The 23,031-nt window shown below is 33.8% G+C and overlaps 1 protein-coding gene across 3 annotated transcripts; it reads left to right on the forward strand.

Annotated features, from left to right (window-relative positions):
- The first annotated feature begins 1,166 nt into the window (after positions 1–1,166).
- LOC127808062 (uncharacterized) lies at positions 1,167–13,251 on the forward strand. Of its 3 annotated transcripts, XM_052346399.1 has the most exons (4): positions 1,168–1,262; positions 3,170–3,459; positions 9,737–9,853; positions 9,952–13,251. In XM_052346399.1, the coding sequence occupies exons 2-4, from the start codon at positions 3,178–3,180 to the stop codon at positions 12,733–12,735; spliced, it is 3,183 nt and encodes a 1,060-aa protein (XP_052202359.1). In that variant the 5' UTR covers positions 1,168–1,262; positions 3,170–3,177; the 3' UTR covers positions 12,736–13,251. The 3 variants fall into 3 exon arrangements, with proteins under 3 accessions (XP_052202360.1, XP_052202359.1, XP_052202361.1); XM_052346400.1 differs by lacking the exon at positions 3,170–3,459 and having other exon boundaries at positions 1,167–1,262; positions 9,662–9,853; XM_052346401.1 differs by lacking the exon at positions 3,170–3,459 and having other exon boundaries at positions 1,228–1,262; positions 9,737–13,251.
- The last annotated feature ends 9,780 nt before the right edge of the window (positions 13,252–23,031 follow it).

A 23,031-nucleotide genomic window follows, 5' to 3' on the forward strand; every position in this document is an offset into this window, starting at 1 on the left:
TCCCAAAAACTTTGACTCTAGATACATGGATCTTAAATCAGTCTCTCATAAAATTTAAATTAGGAAATAGTAAAACATTTTCAAGATAATTTAAACTAAAAAACCTCGCAATCTATTAAAAATCTTAAATTGGGAAAATCTATGATTTCTCATAAATTACTAAGTGTCCAAATACTAGAAGACCAATAGGTCACTCGATATATGATAAATTATTTATATATTTCAAAAAATTATAAACTAATACATAAATTTATGGGGTTTCATATAAAGTGTAAATAAAATAACTCTAACACCTGAAAATCTTTTTGAGAATTATGTGAAAATGATATATATTATTCATAAAAAATTCAAACTCAAATAGATATTGAAATATTAGTTTAGCATTATGTTTTTCTTCATTTTATTTCCTAGCAAATTACGAAGTAGCACAATTACATCATCAAATTAGAGATAAAATTTGTAATCTTACATTTAATTGATTTAGAAGAGAAATTGTGCAATGGTTCTAAATTAATTGAGTTATGATTATTATTTTTGATATGTAAATAATAATTTTGTAGATATTGACTTTAGACTGAGGAGGTTTCGCTCATAAAAATGAAATTATAAAAAATTAAGATTGTGTTTTATTTGCTTTTTATTTTTTAATTTTAATTTTTGAATTCATTTTCAATTTTCTGTTTTGGTAATCTATTTTTAAAAAATTGAAAACGCATTATCTTTGAAAATTTGAAAATAAATTTTTAATGATATTTTATTCAATAAATTTGATTATTCAATAAATTATAAGTATTTAATGTTAATATATTATTAAAAAATATATATTTTAAAGTTAATAAATTTTGTAATATTTTTTTCTATTACAATAATAAAATATGAGTAAATAAATATGTTTTGATTTTAGAATTTATTTTAGATGGAAACAATCAAAATATTTTTTTGTTATTTTTGAGTTTTTTTATAATTTTTTTTATTATTTTAAAAAATATATTTTTAAAAATTACAAAAAAAATATATTTTTATTATTTTAAAAAATTAAAAATTAAAAATACTTGAAAACAGTAAAAAAAAAAAATGCAAAGTGCTTTAAATTTTAAAATGTTTAAAAATATAATGAATTTTAATCTTATTTATATATGAAAAAGGCGAGGGCCGGGCCGCAACGGACTTTCTTCACGGAGAAGTTGGAGGGTTGCTTCAACAATCGGCATCCTCGTCTATCTGATACGTTCTTTCTACTTCCTCCCAGTCATTGCTTGCAGGTCTCTCTCTCTCCCTCTCTCCCTCTCTACGCGTATGTGTTTAGATTTTGTATATTATGCATTGGTGGCTGCGTTTTTAGTTTTCTAGGGTTTCGCTGTATTTGTTGATATTTGTTATTTAATGATAAACGATAATCTCACGTCTGGATGATGCCTGTTTTAATAATCCTTGAAAAGTCCTAGTATTTTTCATGGTTTATTTTCATTTATTGGTCAAAAATATTACACTGTCCGTTGGATGTCTGCGTGTGTGGATGAACTCAGTAATACTGTGGCTTTGATGTAGCGTTATTGGTGTATTTGGTACAAGAATGATGAATCTTCTCAGTTTTATGAACATGTGTTGGTGTGATCTTTCGCATTCTGTGTCTTGTTGTTCTGTATTAAAGTAAATCAACTTTAGTGCCATTTGTTCTGGACTTTTATTGATGGCTGGGATATATAAGTAAATTATTACCATCTGCATCCAGTGATTGTCTGTATTAGGTATTGCAAAACAAATTTCGACGATCAAACTTTTTAATCAAATACATCATTGTGTGTGTGTGTTCTTTTTTCCTACAAGTAAACATCCAAGGTAAATATCAACATGTTCTCCCCCCCTTTCTATGGCTAAGATTGCAATAGAATTTGCACATTCATCTATTCCACACTGTAAAGGCAGACCTCTGCATCAGCATTCCCTTATTTTTGGAGTTCTGTAACTTTTTTTCATTCCTTCCATATGTTAATAGCTGTATCCTAGGATGCTGGAGTCTTTATGCTAATGCTGATATTTGTTTTTGGTTTTTAAAATTATAATTGCAAATACTTAAGGTATTATTTTACCACAAGATAATATTGACACAAAGGGAGAGTTGTCTTTGATAGCAATGATAAGGTTGTTCCTTTGTGATTGCAAGGTCCCAGTTTTGAGTCGTAGAAACAATTTCTTAGGAAAGAAAGGTTAAGATTGCATAGAAAAAAATCCTCCCCTGATGATTCCAAATTCAATAACTTAATTTGCCCAAAAGTTTACTTGTCTAACATTTTCGATGGTAATCATGTTCATAGATTGGTTTGTAATGGTACTGTAGTATTACTACAGTGATATTATGTTGGAGTTTCTTGATGCTATTCTTGGTAGTCTCATAGAAAATGAGCTTAATTTTGGCACTTCAAATCCAGTTTGGTAGGAGCATGTTTGAGAGGTAATGGAGTGAGATATTCTAATACTAATTAATCTTTTTCAAAACTACCTATTATTGGGAAGGAAATTTTAAACAAATAGGATCAAACGGCTGCTCAGCTGAAATTGCATTTGGTGGAATGTAAAAGTGATATTTTTGTTGGAGTGATTATTTGATTGATAATTTAATTCATTATTTTTTTCCTCGTCCATAAACCTTGATATCTAACAAGCTATAATAACTTCCATAGAATTAAGTTTATTTCCTTAACTTAGTATTATAAAATTGAGTTTTCCGCCTATGCTGGGTTAGCCATGGTAACTACCTCCCAGAGCATCAGTTAGTAGTAGCAAAGCACTGTTTATTTGTGTTTGCTAGACTTAATTTCTAAGCTTTTCATAATTAAATTCCCCTCCCCCTTTTATATGTAGTTGATTTCCTTTTTATTGACAACTAGAGTTATAGTTGAATATTTGCCAATAAATGGAGTACATAGGAAATCCTTTCCCCATTTCGTGATGCTCACACTTTAAAGCCATGGCCAAACTTCTCATTTCTTTTCTTTTTTGGTGGTAAATGAAGAAGAAGCATGCCCAAAATAGCAACAAACATGAAAGTAAAGACTAGAATTGTGACCCTGTTCATATCTGATTCTAATCTTTACTTATTATGACATGGGTTGTCACTACTAATACTACAATTGTCATTATCACCACTGGATATAATGGCAATTTGCAGAGTTTCCAATGAAGTATGACAAGGAGGACGGTGTATCAGGGAGCATTCCTGAGTTTGGTGCCATCTTCATGTCGAACATTCAAACCAAGAAAGAATGTTTTAGAAGAAAACTTTTAGGACTTCCTTCTACACAAGCAAACTTTGTAAAACAAGTTAAAGCCGGGATGGTTTTGTTTCTGTTTGAATTTGAGAGGAGAGAACTATATGGTGTGTTTCGGGCGTGCTCCAATGGGGCAATAAATATAGTGCCTCATGCTTATAGTTCATCAGGGAAGCAGTTTCCCGCACAGGTATTGGTGCCTTTATACTTCTTTTCCCCACATTTTGAGTAAATTACACTGGATTAAGCCATGATATGTTGTTTGGGTAAATTGCATTGACTACCCTTCTAATCCTACCAGGATTGATTTCCTCACGGCGTTTGTAAAATGGCTAGTTTACCCTTATGTTTTAAATGTGTTTGTCTTTTAGTGTCTAGCTTTATATATGGCAATGACACAAAATGTTCAGCAATAAAGTACCAATATGTGGAAAATGTGATCGTAAAGATTATAATGTTAAGATGGATGTGCGATCATACAAGAAAAGACAAAAATGGAAATGAGGTCATTCATGATAAGGTCTGAGGGGCTCTTATTGAAGATAAGATGTGTTAGACACAATTGTGATGGTTTGATCATGTAAGAAGAAGACTAGTTGAGGTTTATATGAAGAGTGGATAGCATGGAAGAAGAGTTTAGCAAAAGAAACAGAGGAAGACTAAGAAAAACTTGGTGGAGGACACTTGGGTATGGTATTGCTTCTTAGGGCCTTATAGAAGATAAGATATAGATAGAAATGATTAGAGAGCTAGAGTTCATGTAGTTGATTTTACATGGTAGGATAAAGTTTAGTATGTTGTTGTTTGTGTTCTAGTATTGTTTATTTTTACGGAAAAAAGTTACTATTATTAGAAAAAAAGTTTAATTGAAATTAAGCATGATTAATAAAGAACTACCTAGAACTGTTTATTTTTTAGGGAAAAAGTTACTATTATTAGGGAAAAAAAGTTTAATTGAAATTAAGCATGATTAATAAAGAACTACAAATGAAAAAAATCAATTATTTTATCATATACATCCTCCAAAATGTTGCTAAATGTTATGCAATAATGGATGGGTCATTTCATGTTCCATCTCCACCTATAGTTCACTACCATCCGTGATTCTGATTTTCTTTCTTCCAACACTCACAAATCACCTACCATACCTTTATGAATCTATGCCAAATTTGTGAGATAAAAATACAATGCATTATTCTAGTAATCCAACCCAAACAACAAACCCATCATATCCTTCATTCCATATTCTCAACTGTACACACATAAGTACATAAATAGATATATATACACAAGTGGGATCAAAATCAAATTGAATAAATGAATTCAAATTCCATGCCTTGGTATCTGTTAGTTGGTTATATATGGGGCATCCAAAGAGGGGAATAGCAATTTTGATGGTAAAATCTTTGAGGTTCTTGAAACTTAGAGTTTGACCTAATTGTTCTTGGTGATAGGAGTGTTCATTCAGTCTAGGCTGGATTGAAATTGAAATTTGCAAAATTCTTGGATTGAAGATAGGACTGATTTTGTTCAAAGTATTTTCCCCCTTTTATATGAATTTTAAATAAAAAAATACCAATTACATATCTGTGGGTGTGTTTGATGCACCTAAAAATTCACTGTGAGGCGTGTCTGATGACCTGTTAGTGTAGTCAAAGATGAGTGCCTGGTTTGCCTAGGTGCTTGGGCGATGCTTTCTACTGGGGCGTAGAGTGGCACAAGTGCTCACCTGGGTTGTAATGAATTGAAATCAAAAGGAAAATTGATGGAAAGTGAGGGGTCATTTTTAGAAGCCATGCGAAAGGTCTCTCAATGTAATAGGAAGAGTAAAATGTTAAGAGTTTTGTCTAGAGTATTGAGGCAATGACAACAGTGTTTTTGTATGGGGTATTATGCGATTTTAGAGGGTAGACATAGGCAGTGGACTCTCTTGTAAAAAGCTGTCAAGCTGGGGGTAAAATTGGTAATATTCATTTTTTAAATAGCCTAGGAATTGCCACCCTAAATATTCTATAAATAGAGAAGGAGGGCTAGGCTTTAGGCGCATAATAATTTCAGTTGTTTCTTGAGAAAGCTTTGAGAGAGGGAAAATTGTGTTTTAGAATAGCTTTTGTAATCTTGAGAGAAGGCTTGTAATCGACGGGGTGCAACTGATGTACGATCATTCTTTATGAATCAAAGAAGGCTGCTCTTGGAGGGTTCTTAAGGCTGGATGTAGTGCCAATTCAATTGGCATGAACTAGGATAATCTCGGTGTTCTTGTGGATGTGTGGTTTGTGTTTCTTGTTTGTTTTAATTCTGCTTTTGTTTATATTTTTTGTTGATTCTATTAAATCTGTTCCTATGATCAAATCCGTGAGTGTGTGAGAGTAAGTGTGGTAGAACTCATGTCCAGGAAAGTAGTTCCAGTGACCCTAGGCATAACATAAAATGAAGAGGAAAATGAGAAAACAAAAGAAGAAAAGAAAATGCACCTGGCTCCTCCATTGTTTGGCTAACCGATTGAAATTGACATTGTGAGTTAATTTTTGTTGATTTTCGGTAACTTTAATTGACCTAATACCATTGATTTGAGGGAGGTGGCTTCAAGAGCAGTTGCCGGAGGTTAGACCAAGCTGTCACTAGTCGGGACTTACAGTGATGGTGTGTTGACGATCCTTTTGGTGACTGCTCTCCATCGGCAGGCTTGCCTCTGACATGCTACCTGCTGCTGGCCATCTCTGCTTGGATATAACACTTAGTTTGGTTTACAGTAGTGATAATCTCTGCAAGTGCTGTTCAGTACTTTACTTTCTGTTTTATTGCTACAGACTTGTACATGTTTGCTATAACTATAAACTTATAATGTAACTTATAATTTTATATAGAATATTTGTTTGTGCTTTAATATTTATATTATATAACTTTATAGTTTTTTGAAAGTAACTTCTATTTTTGTGTTAATTTTATATATTACATAACTTTATATAAATTATATAACTTGTGTTTTGTGTGTTAATAATATATATTATATTATATAATTGTTTGCTTTTGTATAAGTATTTAACATCGTTTACTTTTTATATAAATCTTGAACATTTGTTATATAACTTATATTTTGTGTTAATGTTATATATTATATTTTCTGATTATCTTTTTTCATATTAAATAATTTTATTATTATTATTATTATTATTATTATTATTATTTGTAAATTTAGTGCCTTGCTTTGATCTGGCAAGCATTTTTTTAACGCCTAGCGCCTTAGGCCATATAAGGTTCATAGTGTCTTTTGCCTTTGACTACCTTGTGACCGGTTGGGCCCCACTATGGGCGTCTGATGCACCTAAAAAATCACATCTCTGTATTAGTATCCTGTAATCACATCTCTGTATTAGTATCCTAAAAAATCCGCATTGTATAATTTAACCTAAAACTTACTCAATCATGCTTTAATTTCAGTACTTTTCCCTTTGTAAAATGGGTTGTTGGATCCTAATGTCAACCCTTAAATCAATAATTTTTTTGGTGAAAAAGATTGAAATCAGATTGAGCCATAAACCGATTAGGTAAACAGTCAAATTTGGCCAAGGTTGAAATAAGTTAAACTAATTTGGGTCGAAATCCATATGGGCCTTCATTTAAGGACTAGGGCTGGCTATTCAAAGTCTAGATTGGGTTCAGCTTTTTCTGTGAGATTCAGATCTGGTGCCTTCACATCTGGCTTGGGTATTGGTGCTTAACAAGGTCAAGCCTATTCCTTGCCAAGGACCAGATCCCTTGTAAGTGAGAAGCTCCAGTCGAGATCCAATGAAGATTTGTACTGTTCATTGATGGTTCCGATATATCTGGCCTGAACCTTATAAGTGAGTTTCAAGGGGTTTGGTTGAACAATCCTGGTGTAGCTGAGAGTTATGATGGGGAGTGGAGCTTTATGGTATGAACTTTTGGGTCCTTGTGTGTGTGGTGGAGCACAACCGGGGGTGGGGGAAGTCTTTTGGGTTCAATTTCAGCCATTACTGGTGCAATGGGACCCATAGTCGAGGAGGAAGGTCCTTGGTATGGGTTGATGGGGGTTGGTACAGACCCTCTTGGATCTTGGTGGTAAAGGTTCCACCTAAATCTGGCGGGAGACCTAGGGCCAAGCATTCCTATTCCAACCTGGGATGTGGTAACCTGCAAGTTGTTCCTCCAGTGAGAACACTCAAGTGAACTGGCCGAGTGTCAGTGTAGTGGCTCAGCCAACTTGTTTGGGGTTGCCAGAGCTGGATGCATTGCAATGAGTGTATACATACATACATATATACAAGCGAGGGATTGAAGACAAACAGGTGGACAGCCCTTGACTTGCACTTGATCATCTCTGATGGTTGTGTCCAGGGAACTGCCAGAGCTTTTTCTCAGGGCTTTTTCTTTTCCGAAGAGTTGATCTCAAAATATTCTCCTCTCCAATTCAAAGTTCTTGGTAACAGTCAATCCTTTATCTCACACTGGTTGTTCGATGCATTTGTCACTTCACACTTAACTATTTCGATGTTGTGGAAACTGGTAGACAGTGTTTTGAGTGAGCTCAAAAAGGTAAGCACAAAATAAAGCTGCAACAGCTGAAGCACGCAACAACTTTTGCTGTTCTCAGTTCAAACCCTTTTTATTTATTTATATATTCACTTTATTCTCATTGTTTATTTATTTTCATTATCTTTTTAAATTTAGGGATATTACAATTTACTTCTGAAGTTATCCTTGAACATGCGCACATCTTCTACTGCATCTTCTCTTATCAAAACCCAATAAATCTTTTTTGGCCAACTGCCACTAGCCTCTTTAATAGCCAAAACTGAACCAATTCCCATAGCTAATTGACCATCTAAACAATCCCTGTCCATTGCTGCACATAATGACTTGGGGCAACTGCCTGATATATATTCCTTTAGTAAAGACTATTGCCTGCGGATGATAGATATGGTTCTCAGTTTATTTATCTGTGCATACATATAAATATGTAACAATTGGCTTGTAGTATATATACACATGCACAGAGAGAGGGAGGAATGCTGTAGCTGAAGATAAAATTGGGTTTGTATAAAATTATACATATACATATATAGAAATCTGTATGAAATTGAGTATAGAAACCTTTGTTATACTTTTGAATTTCAAATAAAATTAAGAATACAAAGATATGTATCTACTAACTGCATACTTCTTTGTATACACATACCGAGCTTTGTATAAAATTTAGTGTACAAGGTTTTGAATTCCAAATACAGAATTGGCATATAGTTCTCTATATATCAGAAACTAATCTTAAGTGGGTTTGGGTGGTTGGTTAATTAGTTTAGCTTTTACTTATATCAATAAAAAATAATATATCTGTAGAATTTATTCAAGCAGTTGGATTGGATAATATATTGATAGAAGAATGGGAATGCTTGGGAGAATATGGCATTCTTTGGTTAAGAAAATTATTTAACATAATTCTTAAATCGAAAAGGATTGTTGACAAGTGGAGAAATAGTACCCTAGTCTTTATGCCTGGGAGGCTAGTAATGGAAGTTTTCTATTTACTGTCACTGAGGAGTCTAATGGAGAGGTTTGGAGATAAATAGAAAGATTGACATACCATATTTAGGCCTTGGAAAAGCTTATCATAGTCCTAGAGAAGTCTTGTGAAAGGTTTAAAAGAAGGAAGGAATTCAGGTTGTTTATTTATAGGTTATTAAGGACATGTACTATCAAATAGATGTGTATTAAGACTTGTGGAGGAGATACAAAGTCTTTTTAAAATTACAACTGGATTACCGTAAGAATCTATATGGTGCTTTACCTAGTTCAATTTCCCTTTTTAAGTTCAATACATTGGTTAGGTTATCATAAAATTGAGTACGCCAACAGCAATCCCAAGTCTCAATTCAATTAGGTGGAGTTGACTACTTGAATTCCAGACTTGCGTCTCAAAACTTTTAGTATAAGAATTAATTTGGTCTTTTTGTGAGAGTTAATTAGGTTTCATAATTGGCAACAAATTTATTATCTATGCTAGACTTCCATGTGTCTCAAAACTTTGAGTAGAAGAATTAACTTGGTTTTTTTCAAGAGAGTTAATTAGGTTTTATAACTGGCTACAATTTATTTATATGTTCAGGTAAAACATATTTTTGAGGTTAATGCAGTCACTTCAGTTGATGTAGGAGTAATTTGATGCATTGTAGGATATTTTGCTGAGTTAGCAAACATGATGATAATTGTCTAATGGCATTTTGGCAATGGAATTTATTACATATTGTTCAATAGTAAGGTCGGTTAGTGTTATTTTTTATATTTGACATGTATCTTTTCTAGTACACAAATATCGGTGGTTAGTGTAATTTGCCTTTCTTTTTTCCTTTTGTTGGTCATTCCTTGATTTGTAGGACACAGAAAGATTGGTGTAGTTGAATGCTTAGGTGGCACAGGGCACGGGTTTTGATCCTTGTACTCCTTTGCAGGTTTGCTTTACCTCAATTTGGTATTGTAATCCACTTTCTGAGCATGAATTTCGAGATGCTATTAAAGAGAATTACTTTTCAGCAAATAAGTTTAACTTTGGTCTGTCTGAACACCAGGTTTGCTCACTCCTCTCAACCTCTAAAATGAAAGAAAATTTACTCTTATGAAATATTCATGTCCCTCCATCTTTCTTTCAATCTGGTTAAATGTGTAGGTTCGTAAGCTTCTATATTTGTTTAACTCAAGAAAGTTAGGAAACATGGTACCTCAAAGACGAATTAGTAGACATGCCAGAAAAGCAATTGGGGAAGATGTAAGAGTAGCTGGTGAAGATAGGTTTGATTTGAGACATGAGCCAGAAATTCTTTTTGAGGAAGATGGTCATGTCCCAGGCATAAATGCCAGAAGACCAGAAGATAACCGCTTTCTGAAGAGAGATGGAATAGAGAATGGATCTAATGTGGGAATTTGTCCTGGGTTTGACATATTAACCAAGCATGATGACAACTTTCTGAAGAGAGATGGGATAGAGAATGGATCTAATGTGCGAATTTGTCATGGGTTTGACATATTGACCAAGCACTCAGGGGCGTCTTTAGGTAAGAGAAGAAGAGACAGTGACTGCTCGTCTTCAATGCAAGATAAAATAGAATATGGTTGTAATGTAGATGGCAGTTGTGGAGAGGGCATTGGCATCAACCGCCCAGGAGACTGGTTTGAATCAGGGAGAATGGGTGAAGATAGACAGTTTTTACACAGTGACAGAGTCGGAGCAGAACATATGGACAGCAATATTTCACCAATTGTTACACCAGAGTACCGATGGAATCCTTGGGATGAAGTAAGCAGAGCCACTGATAATGGCAGGAGAGATAAACACTCTTGGCAGAAGGATTTTAGGTTGGCTGCATTGACTGGTCACCCTGAGAATCCTGCAATCAGAGCAACTGATCGTAGCTGGCCTTTTGTGGGTAGTAGGATGCGAAGTGACCCCAATGAGGACAATTACGGTGAGGCAAACACCTCAGCTGTTAACCATGTGAATCCCTTGTGTAAAGTGGAAAGAAAAAGTGTCGATCGTGAATCTTTTGTACATCATGTTGATGGCCGTATCATGCCGAGCTTATTAATGAAAAGAACAACTGATAACAGCAAGCTTTTGATGAGTGAGATGCCAGAAACCCCAACTGAATGTTATGTGAACCATCACGATTTTGTGAGAAGATCAAATGATTCTGACAGGTTCTTGGCTGGCATTGCTAGGGAGAGTGAACATGACACGAACAATGGTCTTAGGTCAGTCATTCCAAATGTGGGTTCTCGGTTACATTTGGATAGAATAAGACAAGCTGATGAAGGTAGATTCTTGAAGAGTGACAAAGTTGATACTGCCTACAATTCAGAAAATTTTTATGTGCCGCCGTCATGTAGTTACACTGACTTATTTCAGTCAAGGGCAGGGCGAAGTTTGTCATGCTCAAGCAAGTCCATATTAGAAGCAGAACGAACTTTGCCTTTAGGCAAGCCCATACTGGAAACAGATTATTCATTAGGTCACGGGCAGCATAATGTCTTTTCTGCATGCCCTCGTTCTGTGGGGCAATCATATTGTGATGCGAAGGTTGTTCCTTATGATCCTGAAGTCCCTGGCTGTCATTATAAAAGTTCATCTGTTGTGGTTGATAGCGGTTTGCACTCATTGCAAGATTTTCCTCCTAATGACAATCCTGTCAGCAATCACTATGCTAGTCCTACAGAATGGTCATCACAATGTTGCATAGAGGATGAATATTTCCGTCAGCACCTTCATGCTTCTGATTCGTGCAGAACTAAAAACTGCTTGTTAAGTGCTGAATATTTCGGAAAGATGGAACCAGAAGCTGCTGGTCACAAGATCTATAAAGATTCACAGTTCTCAGAGTCCAAGTCAGATCAAATACCTTTTCCGAGGATATCTGATGGCCGAAATCTGCACCCTCTTATTGAATTTGATAAGCATGCAGTTGGATCTCAAGGCAGATTTGATAATAACATTCCAGATTATGATCCTAATCGAGCATTTAGCATTGATGACACTTTATCATTTGACAAGAATAAGGGCCGGTTTCATTTCTGTCCATCTGATGAAATGTGGAGTGGTTTTAAAAATATCAAGCGCCGCCAAAACGGGAAGGCCATGGGCAAAGGTACTAGAAGTGAGAGAACTAGTGTTTTTACTCGTTTGACTCCAGCTTCAGAAGGGCATGCACAAGAGAGTGAATCTTACATGAGCTTTGATGATTGTGATATGGATGCAAATGTTGATCACGTCATGAATGCACTATGCAAGTCCATGGGTCACAGGACCACAAAAAGGATGAGAAACTTGCGAAGTCCTAAGACCAAGGACAGGTTTCACAAAGAAATGGAGAGAGATGGATCGCCAATGATGGCTACGAAGATGCAAAATTACATTGCACAAATTGAAGAGAATAGCAACCAAATACCTGAAGAAACACGACTAGTGGAATTTAAACGCCGGAGTGAAAGCAAGGCCAAGCAAAAAGGGACTGAGATAAAAAGTTCTGCTGAGACTGTGGAGGAGTATGGGATAAAAGGTTCTGTTCAGAAACAGGAGGAGGACAGCGGCGTGGCACAGTACAAGTGCAGAAAGTTGGTTAGGCCAACTTTTGATAAAAAAGAAGAGTCGAATGAAGGTTCAAATGCTAGGGAAAATACTGATTGTAAACGCATGAAGTTGGTCATGCCAACTTTTGATAAAAAAGATGAGTTGAATGGAGGTCCAAACGCGAAGGTAATACCTGAGAGTAAGCGCAGAAAGTTGGTTAGACCAACTTTTGGCCAAAAAGAAAAGTTGAATCAAGGTTCGAATGCCAGGGCAAATACTGAGAGCCGAGATGAGTTGGTTAGACGCTGTGAAAATGGTAAGTCGGCACAAAATGGGCATCCAACCGATCCATTGAGATGTGAAACGAGTAATCCGAGTGCAGCCAGTTGAAATTGCACAGTAGGAACTTTTTTGTTTTTGCTTTTTTTTTTTTTTTTGGGCGGGGGGGGTGGAGGGCTTCGACGAGTTTTAAGGAAGGCAGATTTTGTTGGCCTTTGTGCCAAATGACAGGTTTTTTGCAACTGTTTTTGACAAAATTACAGAGTCGGGCTCTCTTATTCGGAGACATGCAAAGGCAGGTATAGAGCTATTTGTGCATATGTAGTGTGCGATAATATGCATAGAAGGTAGAAGGTTTGGAACCATCGACGGAAATATGACATTGTCTATGTCCGTCCATGACTGTTCTGTTGCAAGAATCGCAAGCCAATGCAAAGTCGAGTCCTTTTGTAAGTGGTATTCCATAGTCTGTTTGTCCCCTAATTGGGTACGTATTTTTCCTTTCGGCTTAGGGATGGTGGGGGTGAGGATTTGGACTGACACCCGTCGCCCCCTCCCCTCCCCGCCCTTCGTCCCAATCAGGGTCTTCTTCAAAATGGTTTTTTTAGTTTCAATTCTCTATTTTAATCCTTGCTGTCGTTGAGTTGTTGGTAAATTTCATTTAAAAAGTAGGCGAAAGAATTCTTAACTTAAAAATTTCAGCATCAATTCATGGGCTAACTTCTAGTTTCGCTTATTAATTTCTAGAAAATTGAAAACCACCAAATTGCTAATTTGTGGATGCCATGAATCGAAACGAAAACATTCCGCACAATAACAACCAACACACGACCCAGTTCCAATTTATGCAACACAATAACAGGAAAAGACTTGATACCACTTATGTTGTAGTGATACGCGATTTTCAAATAACACAAACACATTCCACAAAGTCTTCAGGAGAAGAGGAGGCTAACTTATTTCAAGGCAAAATCTCCTTTACAGGAGGAATGCTTTTTATTAAGTTAGGGGTGTTATTACAAGTACGAGTTTGGAACGTGTTTTTATATTTAAATAATATAATGTGTACATTAAATAAAACACTAAAATTTAAACAGCTTTGAGTATCTTTATTATTAAAATTATAGATGTTTGACAGTTTGACTTTCATTATAAAATTTATAATAGACAAAAAATATATTACGCTAGAGAACATAATTTTATTTTATTTTATCAATTAATTAGATTGTGAAACCTTATTGAGACAATTATTTGTTATTTTGAAGTACAAGCAACACCACTAAATTACAATGTGTGAATATATATAAATATATATATATTTTTTTGTTTTTAAACCTTTTTACAATCAAAATTATTATGTTTAAATTTGATCTCTTGCCCACGTCGAATATTCTTTATCTTATTTTGTCCCACACAGATGTGTGAGTGTGACTCTCAAATTTCATTAAAGACAACCCCCACTCCGAACAAGTCCTTTGAGCACATCTTCTACCCCCAACTCTTTGAACACTCCTCGGAACACATCCCCTACTCCCGACGTCCCACAATTATCCGGTATAAGATAATTTAATATTTTTTAATTATAATTGTAATATATTTTTTAAATATTATATTTTTATTTATTAAATAATGTTATAAATAAATTATAACTTAAGAATATTTTATAAAAAAATTAAATTTAATTTATTATTCGTATCAAACATTATTTATATTGCTCGATGCGAATGAAGACATCGATTTAAAATAAATAAATCATCATGAAAAATAATTATTAAAATTAAAATTTTTAATTTCAAAAGCTTCCGTTTAACCACAAGATTTAGATAGAAATTATAATTTCAATTAATAAAATAATCCTCTAGTATTTATTTTATTTTGTTTAAATTTTAAAATAATTAAAAGGATTTTTGATGTGCTTTATTGTAATTTTATTTTCTCTTTCAGCGATCAGATTTTTTTTATACCAAAAACTCTTCTCAATTTCTGATTTTTTTTATTTTTTATTTTCTTCAATGAGATTTAAACTGTTTGCCAAACAATTTTTTTATTTAAATTTTCATATTTCAACCCCTTGAACACACACCTTGCTATACACTCGACCAACCCCCAAGTTGCCACTCTGGAATCAGAACAATTTCTAAAACAGTTGACCCTTACCCTCAAATTAGTCGGCCCTTATCTTTTCAAATCAAAACTCTCTTCCAATATTTTATTAGCCGACCCCTACCCTCTCAAATCAAAACTCTCTTCCAATATTGTATTAGTCAGCTCCACTCTCAAATCAAAACCCTTCATCTTTTCAGTAAAATTTGTCAATTGGCCTTTCACCCCTCAATCAGAATCTCTCTCAAAGTAAAATCATATCAACTAGCCCTCCACCCCCAAATTAGAAATCTCATTTCCCCCTTCCCTATCAGTATTTAAACCTCAGTTTTTTTCACGAAATTCCACTCCATTTAAACACCAAGATTTCTCACTTCCTCTTTCGAAGATTTCTCACTTTATTATTTTATTGATTTTGATAGTTTATTTTTCATCTCTTCCTACCTTAATATATTTCATTCTATCACCACTTTTGGTATATTATTCATATTTTTTATTTTATTTTACTCATCTTTTTACTTAAATGACACTTATTTATATTTAATTTTCATCAACTTTAGAGTATTAATTTTTACCAGCTTAGATAATCATTAATTAACTAGCACATAATAAAAAGGTTTTATAAATTTTTACCTCCATCATTTTGCCTAATAAATATTGTTATTTACTGGTAATATTAAAGCCCTACTTTGTGGTTAATTTATTAATATGTCTTGTGTTGTCCTAATATGTTATTTATAACTAGAGCGTAATTTTTTTTTTGTAAGGATGGAATCGCAAAGTTCTAATAATGTGTATTTTTTTCAAGTTTTCATTGGTTGAATTTTGAAAATTGACCAGGTATTTGAATCACATGAAGAGGCGTACATTTTTTACAATGCATATGCACAAGAAGCAAGTTTTAGCACTCGAATTGCAAACAATAAAAAAATAAGGAAACGAGTGAAATTATATAGAAGTTATTTGTTTGCTCTAAGGAAGGAAAAACATACGAGACCTATCAGATAGGTCGCAAAAATGTTGTGCCACGGGTTGCCGAAAGAAACCATTGACATACACGAGTTGGGTGCAGTGCTAGATTATCGGTGATGAAGTAACAAACTAGCAATAGTTGGGTGGTTAAACAATTTGTGGAGGAACATAACCATAGTCTAACTACTCCCAGCAAAGTACATTTGTCAAGATCACACCGAAATGTCTCAGTCACCAAAAAGGCACTTGCTCAATAATTTTCGAAAGCCAAGATACCAACATGTCAACAATTGCTACTTATGGAGATAGAGTCAGGCGGTCAATGGGTTGTACTAAGAGAGATATCAGGAATCATGAAAAAAATTTACGTCAACAACAAATGAGTTATGATGCTGAAACACTAATCGAGCATTTCACATTTGAGAGAGAAAAAAATCCATTTTTTTTTTTTGATTACGATACGGACTTGGACAATAGGATGATTCGTTGTTTTTGGATTGATTCTAAATCAAGAAGATCATATGCCTTCTTTGGCGATGTTGTGGTGTTCGATACAACCTATAACACTAAAAAATAATTGATGATTTTTGACCCATTTGTTGGTGTAAACCATCATCATGGCCAGACCATTATTTTTGGCTGTGGATTATTGAGTGATAAGATGACCGAATCATTTGTTTGGTTGTTCTTGAAATTCCTAGAAGCTATGTCAAATCAAACAGCCCCTACTATTATAATCATTGATCAAGACGTTGAAATTTCAAAGGTTATCTTTGTAATACCCAAGAAATTAGGATTATTTGAAAATAAGCGTTTTATTAGAAAAATAAAATTTTGGGAAAGATTGGTATCTAAATAGCCCAAAAATTTGATCGAATCAACTGCAGGGAGTGCCCTGGAGCTGAGATGCTAAAGAAAAATGATATGAAAATGATCAGTATTTCGAGGCATGATTAATGCCATCGAAAGAAAATGAATTAGAAACAACTTTCGGTACAGCTAAAATGCAGCTGCAATTTAGGCTGTAAAACTGAATTATCGTAGGGAGCTTCCGAAAAAACAACGGAACCTTGAAAGGCTTTATATTCGGTATGTAGGATAACCCTTCAGTGGTTTCAGGAAGAAATAAAAGGATTTACAACCAAAACGAAGATTTGGGCCTAAGTGCAATTTTCTAAAATTGGCAGATAGAGGTTGAAATGACATTTTTTCGGAATCTTAGGGATGAAATGAAGAGTTCAAACCTTGAGGGACTCAATGGAAGTTATAGAAAGTTTCGGGGTTTCATGGAAAGACCAAAAAGAAAAGAAGTAAAAATGAATGGGGCAAAAGTGCAATTTCCAAAACTTGGAAGTTGCCGTGGTAGACCAAGCTTCTTGCCACCCTTCCCATCACCGAATTCGGTGATAGAAGACTTGAGAGAGTGTCCTGAGGGACATTGGGGCAACAACTAGGTCGACAATCGGCCTTGGCATTGACTGAAATGGCCAAATTTTAGCCAAAAATGGCTAGAAAATTGGCCACTTTAATCAAGCTTTTGAGGGCTATTTTGGTGAGTTTTGGACTGATATATGGCAAGGGGAGACATCAGAGGCCTTGGGTTTCTCGAGATCTGTCGTTTTGGGGTTCGAATTTGGCTATAAATAGAAGATATGGTGGCTGAGGGTTTTGCAAGATTTAAGCTTCAAATCGACCTCGTTATTGAACAAATTGAGGCACCAAACCATAGGGATTTTGTTTCCCATGAGGTGAGGATCATTTTTAAAAATTTTAAGGAATTTTGGAGTTCATCTGAGGGGTGATCGGAGTTTCGCCGGAAAAATCGAATCTCGCTAGAGTCGAATTGATTTTTGCTCGAATGGAGGTTTTTCGGGTATTGTTTCAAGCTCAAATTTGGCCAGCTTGATCGACTTAAGGTGGGCTATATTCTGGTACAGTCAATTTGATTTTTCAGTGTGCCGGTGCCAGAGAAGATGATCAGAGATAATTTTTATTATTTTTAAATACTAAAAATAAAGGAAAATAGAGTAAAAATAGAAATAAACTGGATAAAATTCTATAAAAATGTCCAAAAATACAGAAAAAAATGAATAGTTTACGTTTATGAATTCTTATTTGGGAAATTTCATGAGAAAATAATTATTTAGAATTTTTGAAAGTAAACTTAATTAGAAAAAAATAGGAAGAGACTTTGAAAAATTTCCATAAAATATCTGGAGATTAGAAATATTATTTTAGGAATTTTCATGAATAAAAAGTGAATAAATTACTTGATTAGGTATTTATTTTTAATTTTGGAAGAAATTATGACTATGAAAAATAGAGAAAAAAATAAGAAAAAATTAGATTATTGATTTTTCATTGGAAATTATTGGCTAGGAAGTGATTTGTCCAAGGATCTTGAATTTTTGCGTTATTTTTTAGGTTAGCACGCAAATCGAGGCTGTGCACGTTTTTCGAGGTATTCCGAACTTCATGCTAAAGGTGAGTGGTTTTGTCTCGAAAACCTATATATGACATGTTTGCTTTATTTGTATGATATTTATTGAAGTTATAATCATTTTGTCATACTGCATTGAAAGTAGTGATTTTTGCATGGCACGATATCGTTGGCATATTGATACTCGTGCATGGGATTGGGATGTCACCCTAATAGTGTAGCCGTAATTTCCCATGGGAAATGATGGAACAACTTTAGGATTATGTTGAAAGTAAGTCGGGATTCTGTCTAGGGTTCCATGTCGGGCTGGTGGGCATGAGAAGTTACACTAGGGCATATGATTGTTTATGTTATTGCATCATGTATTCATGTATCATATATTTAAACTTTCATTAGAAGATTCATCTTCTAATTGGGTTATGCTCCTAGAACATTCAAACGTTCTAGTTAGGATTTGCGGTTATGGCAAGGAATGATTAATGATGTGGTTGATGGGTTCGGCGAGTTATTTGGGTATGTGCTCCTTCGTGAGGATTCAGGATACATCTTTAGCCATGGTTAGAAGATTATACTATATTAAGATCATGTATAATTATGTATTTCTGAGGAATCGTCAGATTATACATATAAGTCTTCATGTATTTAAGTATTTGATGATATGATGGTACAGATTCTTATGTTATGATTAAGTGAATTCAGTTATGTACCATATCAGGTTTCGATTTTAACCTTCCGCATTTATGATGATTACCTGTCTTAGTTTATTGATTCTTGTTTAGTATTCTGGGAAGGTAAAACGAAATTGTCGAGAAATGATTTATATTAAAAAAAATATATATTCCTAAAATTCCTAAGTTATTTAACGTTCGGAAAAATGAGGCGTTACAATCTCGATGGTGTTGTCATTCACTCTGCACTGATTTTTCCTATGGCATATTTTGAACAAGTTTTCAAAAAAAATCAACGCCATGCTGTATATAAGAAGCAGTATCACAGGTTGTTAAATATCATTAAACAGTCTGAATTACCTGAGGAGTTTGAACAACAATGAATTGAGATAATAGAGACCACCAATTTGGACAATAATAAATGGTTGATCAATATGTACGAAATACACAATCGATGGGTATCAGTGTATGTCAAACATGTATTCAGCTAAGTAGCACGGAAACGGAAAACGATACGTTTCCGAAACGAAACGGAAACGCTGAAACGACATTTTTAAAAAAAAGTAGGAAACAGAAACGTTGAAATGGCATTTTTTAAAAAAAAAGTAGGAAACAGAAATGCAGGGTAAACTATAAATTTAAAAAATATAGGGAATTTTTTGTAAATATATTTTTTAATATAAAAATTATACAAAATAATTCAAATATAATACAAATAAACATAAACAATAAACATAAGTTCAATAATACATTCAAACAAATATAAACATAAATTTCACAATCCATTCAAACAATCATCAACAATATTTTTAAAGTTCTATTATCCTTACACAACTTAGTAATTAAAAACAAATAGTAAATTTAAATAACAAAATCAAACCTAATACAATTTATAAAAGTTCATTCAGTTCATCATTCCTTGTCTCTATTAACATCTTCATCAAAAAATACAGACTTCAACTCTGGTTCATCTAGGGAGAGATTAGCAAACTCGAGAACACCCACATCTTCCATACTCCCAAATTCATCTCCTCCAACATCCCACATCTTTGTCTTTTCGTCATAATATTAGGAGGTGTTCCTTGATAAATGACGAAAACTATTATGAATAAAGACTAAATCCTCTGCACGTTTTGGAGATAATTTATTCCTTCTAAATGAATGAAGGAAGGAATAAGTACTCCAATTCATTTCACAACAAGAGGAAGAAGTAGGTTGGCCAAGTACTTTAAAAGCTAACTTTTGAAGCAAAAGAGCATGTGAACCATAACATGCCCACCATTTTCTAGGTTCCCTGTCATACTTGTTCTGGATAGAATCTAGATCTCCAAATGGCCCACTTTCAAAAGAAAAATTAGCAAACTCATCATCAATAATAGCACGCTCATCTGGACTAGGAAAAAGTCACCTAAAACACTTTATTCTTTGTGTGGAGACTTCAGCATTCATACGTGGAGCCGTTCTACCTTCTTTTTCTTCATGCCATTTATAACTATAAAACCTTCAAAAGACAAAATCAACAAAAATAAATTAAAAAAATAAGTAATACATAAAGTATTGAATTAGTAAGAAATGGAGATTATATTTGAAAATTACCTCGGGTTCAATGAATGAGCTAGGCAATGTAATGGAGTGCTATGTTTTGTCCGACGAGCAAGAAGAATACAATGAATGAAATGATAAAATGATGAAAATTCACTTGGTAGCTTTCCTTCATGATCATAAATAACCTTATTTATATTGAAAATCATAGAATCCCACATCTCATAAACCAAATGAAGACATGGTTGGTTTGTATCACAAACTCTAATTATGTCATAAATAGGTGTTGTGAAAGCGAGAATGTAATTAATTTTTTCTCACCAATTCTCATTCACAACCAATTCACGAACAAATCGAGCTTTTCCTTGGTCATCATCCCAATAATGTGCCCATTCATCACTCATAACCATTGCTTTAAGTGCATGTCTAAGTAGTTTAAATCTTTTAAGTGTAATAACAATAGAAGCAAATCGAGTGTCAGCAATTGCAAGTAACTTCAAAGAACTAAATCGATTAAACATGGCCAATCTTATTGAGTGATTCATTATAAAAAATTTTATGACCAAAACATCTCCATGAACTTCAGTGATCCAATGACACTCATCATATGTCTCTTGATTACTTTGTAAATTCCTAACTGCACATATATTCTTCAAAGCAAGATTAAGTGTATGGACAACACAAGGAGCCCAATAAATATGCGAAAACATACCTTCAATTATTTCTCCAGCTCACTTACAGTTAGCAACATTATCAGTAATGATTTGTACAATTTTTTGATCACCAACTTCATCTATTACCTCTTTCATCAAATTAGCAATGGATTGTTTATCCTTTACTTCACTTGAACAATTAACAGATTTGATAAACACTGGACCACTTTCAGAAACAATCATAAAATTAATCAAGGGTCTTCTTTGTGGGTCACTCCAACTATCAGTAACAATGCTAACACCTTTTCCCAACCAATTGCTTTTAATAGGTTCCAATAATTTTTTAACATTTGTCTTTTCTTGCTGAAGTAATGTGGTTCTCAACTTATTATAACCAGAAGGCACATAACTATCCAATTGATGATTAGCAACAAATGAATAAGAACTCAAATAATATGGGTTTCTAGCAAGATTAAAAGGTAAACCCCAGTATAGAACATTCTAGCAATCTCAGCATCTAATTGTGCTCTAACTTGCATGTCAAAAGCTCTAGCAATAGGTGAATTAATAGTTTTTCTCTTCTTTAATAGTTCTTAAACTACTGGTTCATGTAAAGACAAAGAAGATCCCAAAGAAACACTACTTGTCAGTAATGGCACTTGCTTAGGTTGTAAATTTGACAATCTTTCTGCACTTTCTCCTTCAATTTTTTTCATCTTAGCTGTAATTTCAAGACCTACATTTTTAAAACAAGCAATCCCTTTCCCATTGATATTTAATAAATGAGCCCTAACTCTTATGTATGTCCCAAATTTTTGCAAACCGCAAAAGTTACAAATCCATTTCCAACTACCCCCTCATTCTCCTATTTTCTCAATTCTAGTCACGTATTTTCATAACGAACTATTTTCCTCATCCTTATTTTTTGATGCAACACAACTATTAGATCCTAAACTTGAAGTTGAATGAGCTTGAGCCATATGACCTATAAATTAAATTAATAAATCAATAAATAAATGAAAGAACAAACCTATGAATTAAATTAATAAATGTGTAAGTAAATGAAAGAATAGTGAATTGTCAATAACTAGTGTTCATAATTTATAATTTTCAAGCACTAGTTTTGATATTGGTAGACTAAATAAAAGAAAATTTTAAAGATTATTTAAATTTTTTTGATATTGGTAGACTAAATAAAAGAAAATTTTAAAGATTATTTAAAAATTTTGAAACCAGTTGACTAAAATACTAAAAGAAGATTGAACGAGGATTGAAGTTAATAACACTTAAAAAGGATTGAATGAGGATTTAGTTAATAACACTTAAATTTTAAAGATTATTTAAAGCCTCCACGAAGGCCAACCTCACATTAAAGATTAGTTAAAAGAGGATTGCCAACTACCATTTATGTCATTAAAAGCCTTTTTCCTTCTGACAAAACAAAATTTTTATTTTGATTACCACTTGAAATGCATTGAATTCAAGCCTCCAGAAAGCTCCCGTTTGAGCTTTACTATTCATAAGGCCAAGATCAACATCTATAGCAAATTAAAAACAAGTAGCAAAATTGTAAAAAAATTCAATACCAGTCCCTGAATTCTGTTTCCCATTAGTTCATATAACAACAGAAGCCAATCCTCTAATACATATAAACGCCAAACACATCGATACATCCGTCCAAGTTCTTAATTCCATAACATAATTCAGCCATCAAAATCCCAAATCCAAACACGCACAGAACACATACAAATTCAAATAATAATGAACACATATAGAATACATACAAATCTAAATCCAAACACAAACATAAATGAATATATATATATATATAGAGAGAGAGAGAGAGACCGACAACGACCCGAGAAGGAGCGAGCGATGCCGAGACTTCAAGGTCAACACCGAAAGAAGAGCGATGACAACTGAAGGAACGACGAACGGCGGCAAGGGTACCACTAGGAGCAACAACTTAACCAGAAAACCAAAAGAAGAAAACCAGAAAAATGAAGAAGAAGAAGAAGAAGATAATGAA

The sequence above is a fragment of the Diospyros lotus genome, chromosome 8, assembly GCF_014633365.1.
Source record: "Diospyros lotus cultivar Yz01 chromosome 8, ASM1463336v1, whole genome shotgun sequence".
Lineage (NCBI taxonomy): Eukaryota > Viridiplantae > Streptophyta > Magnoliopsida > Ericales > Ebenaceae > Diospyros > Diospyros lotus.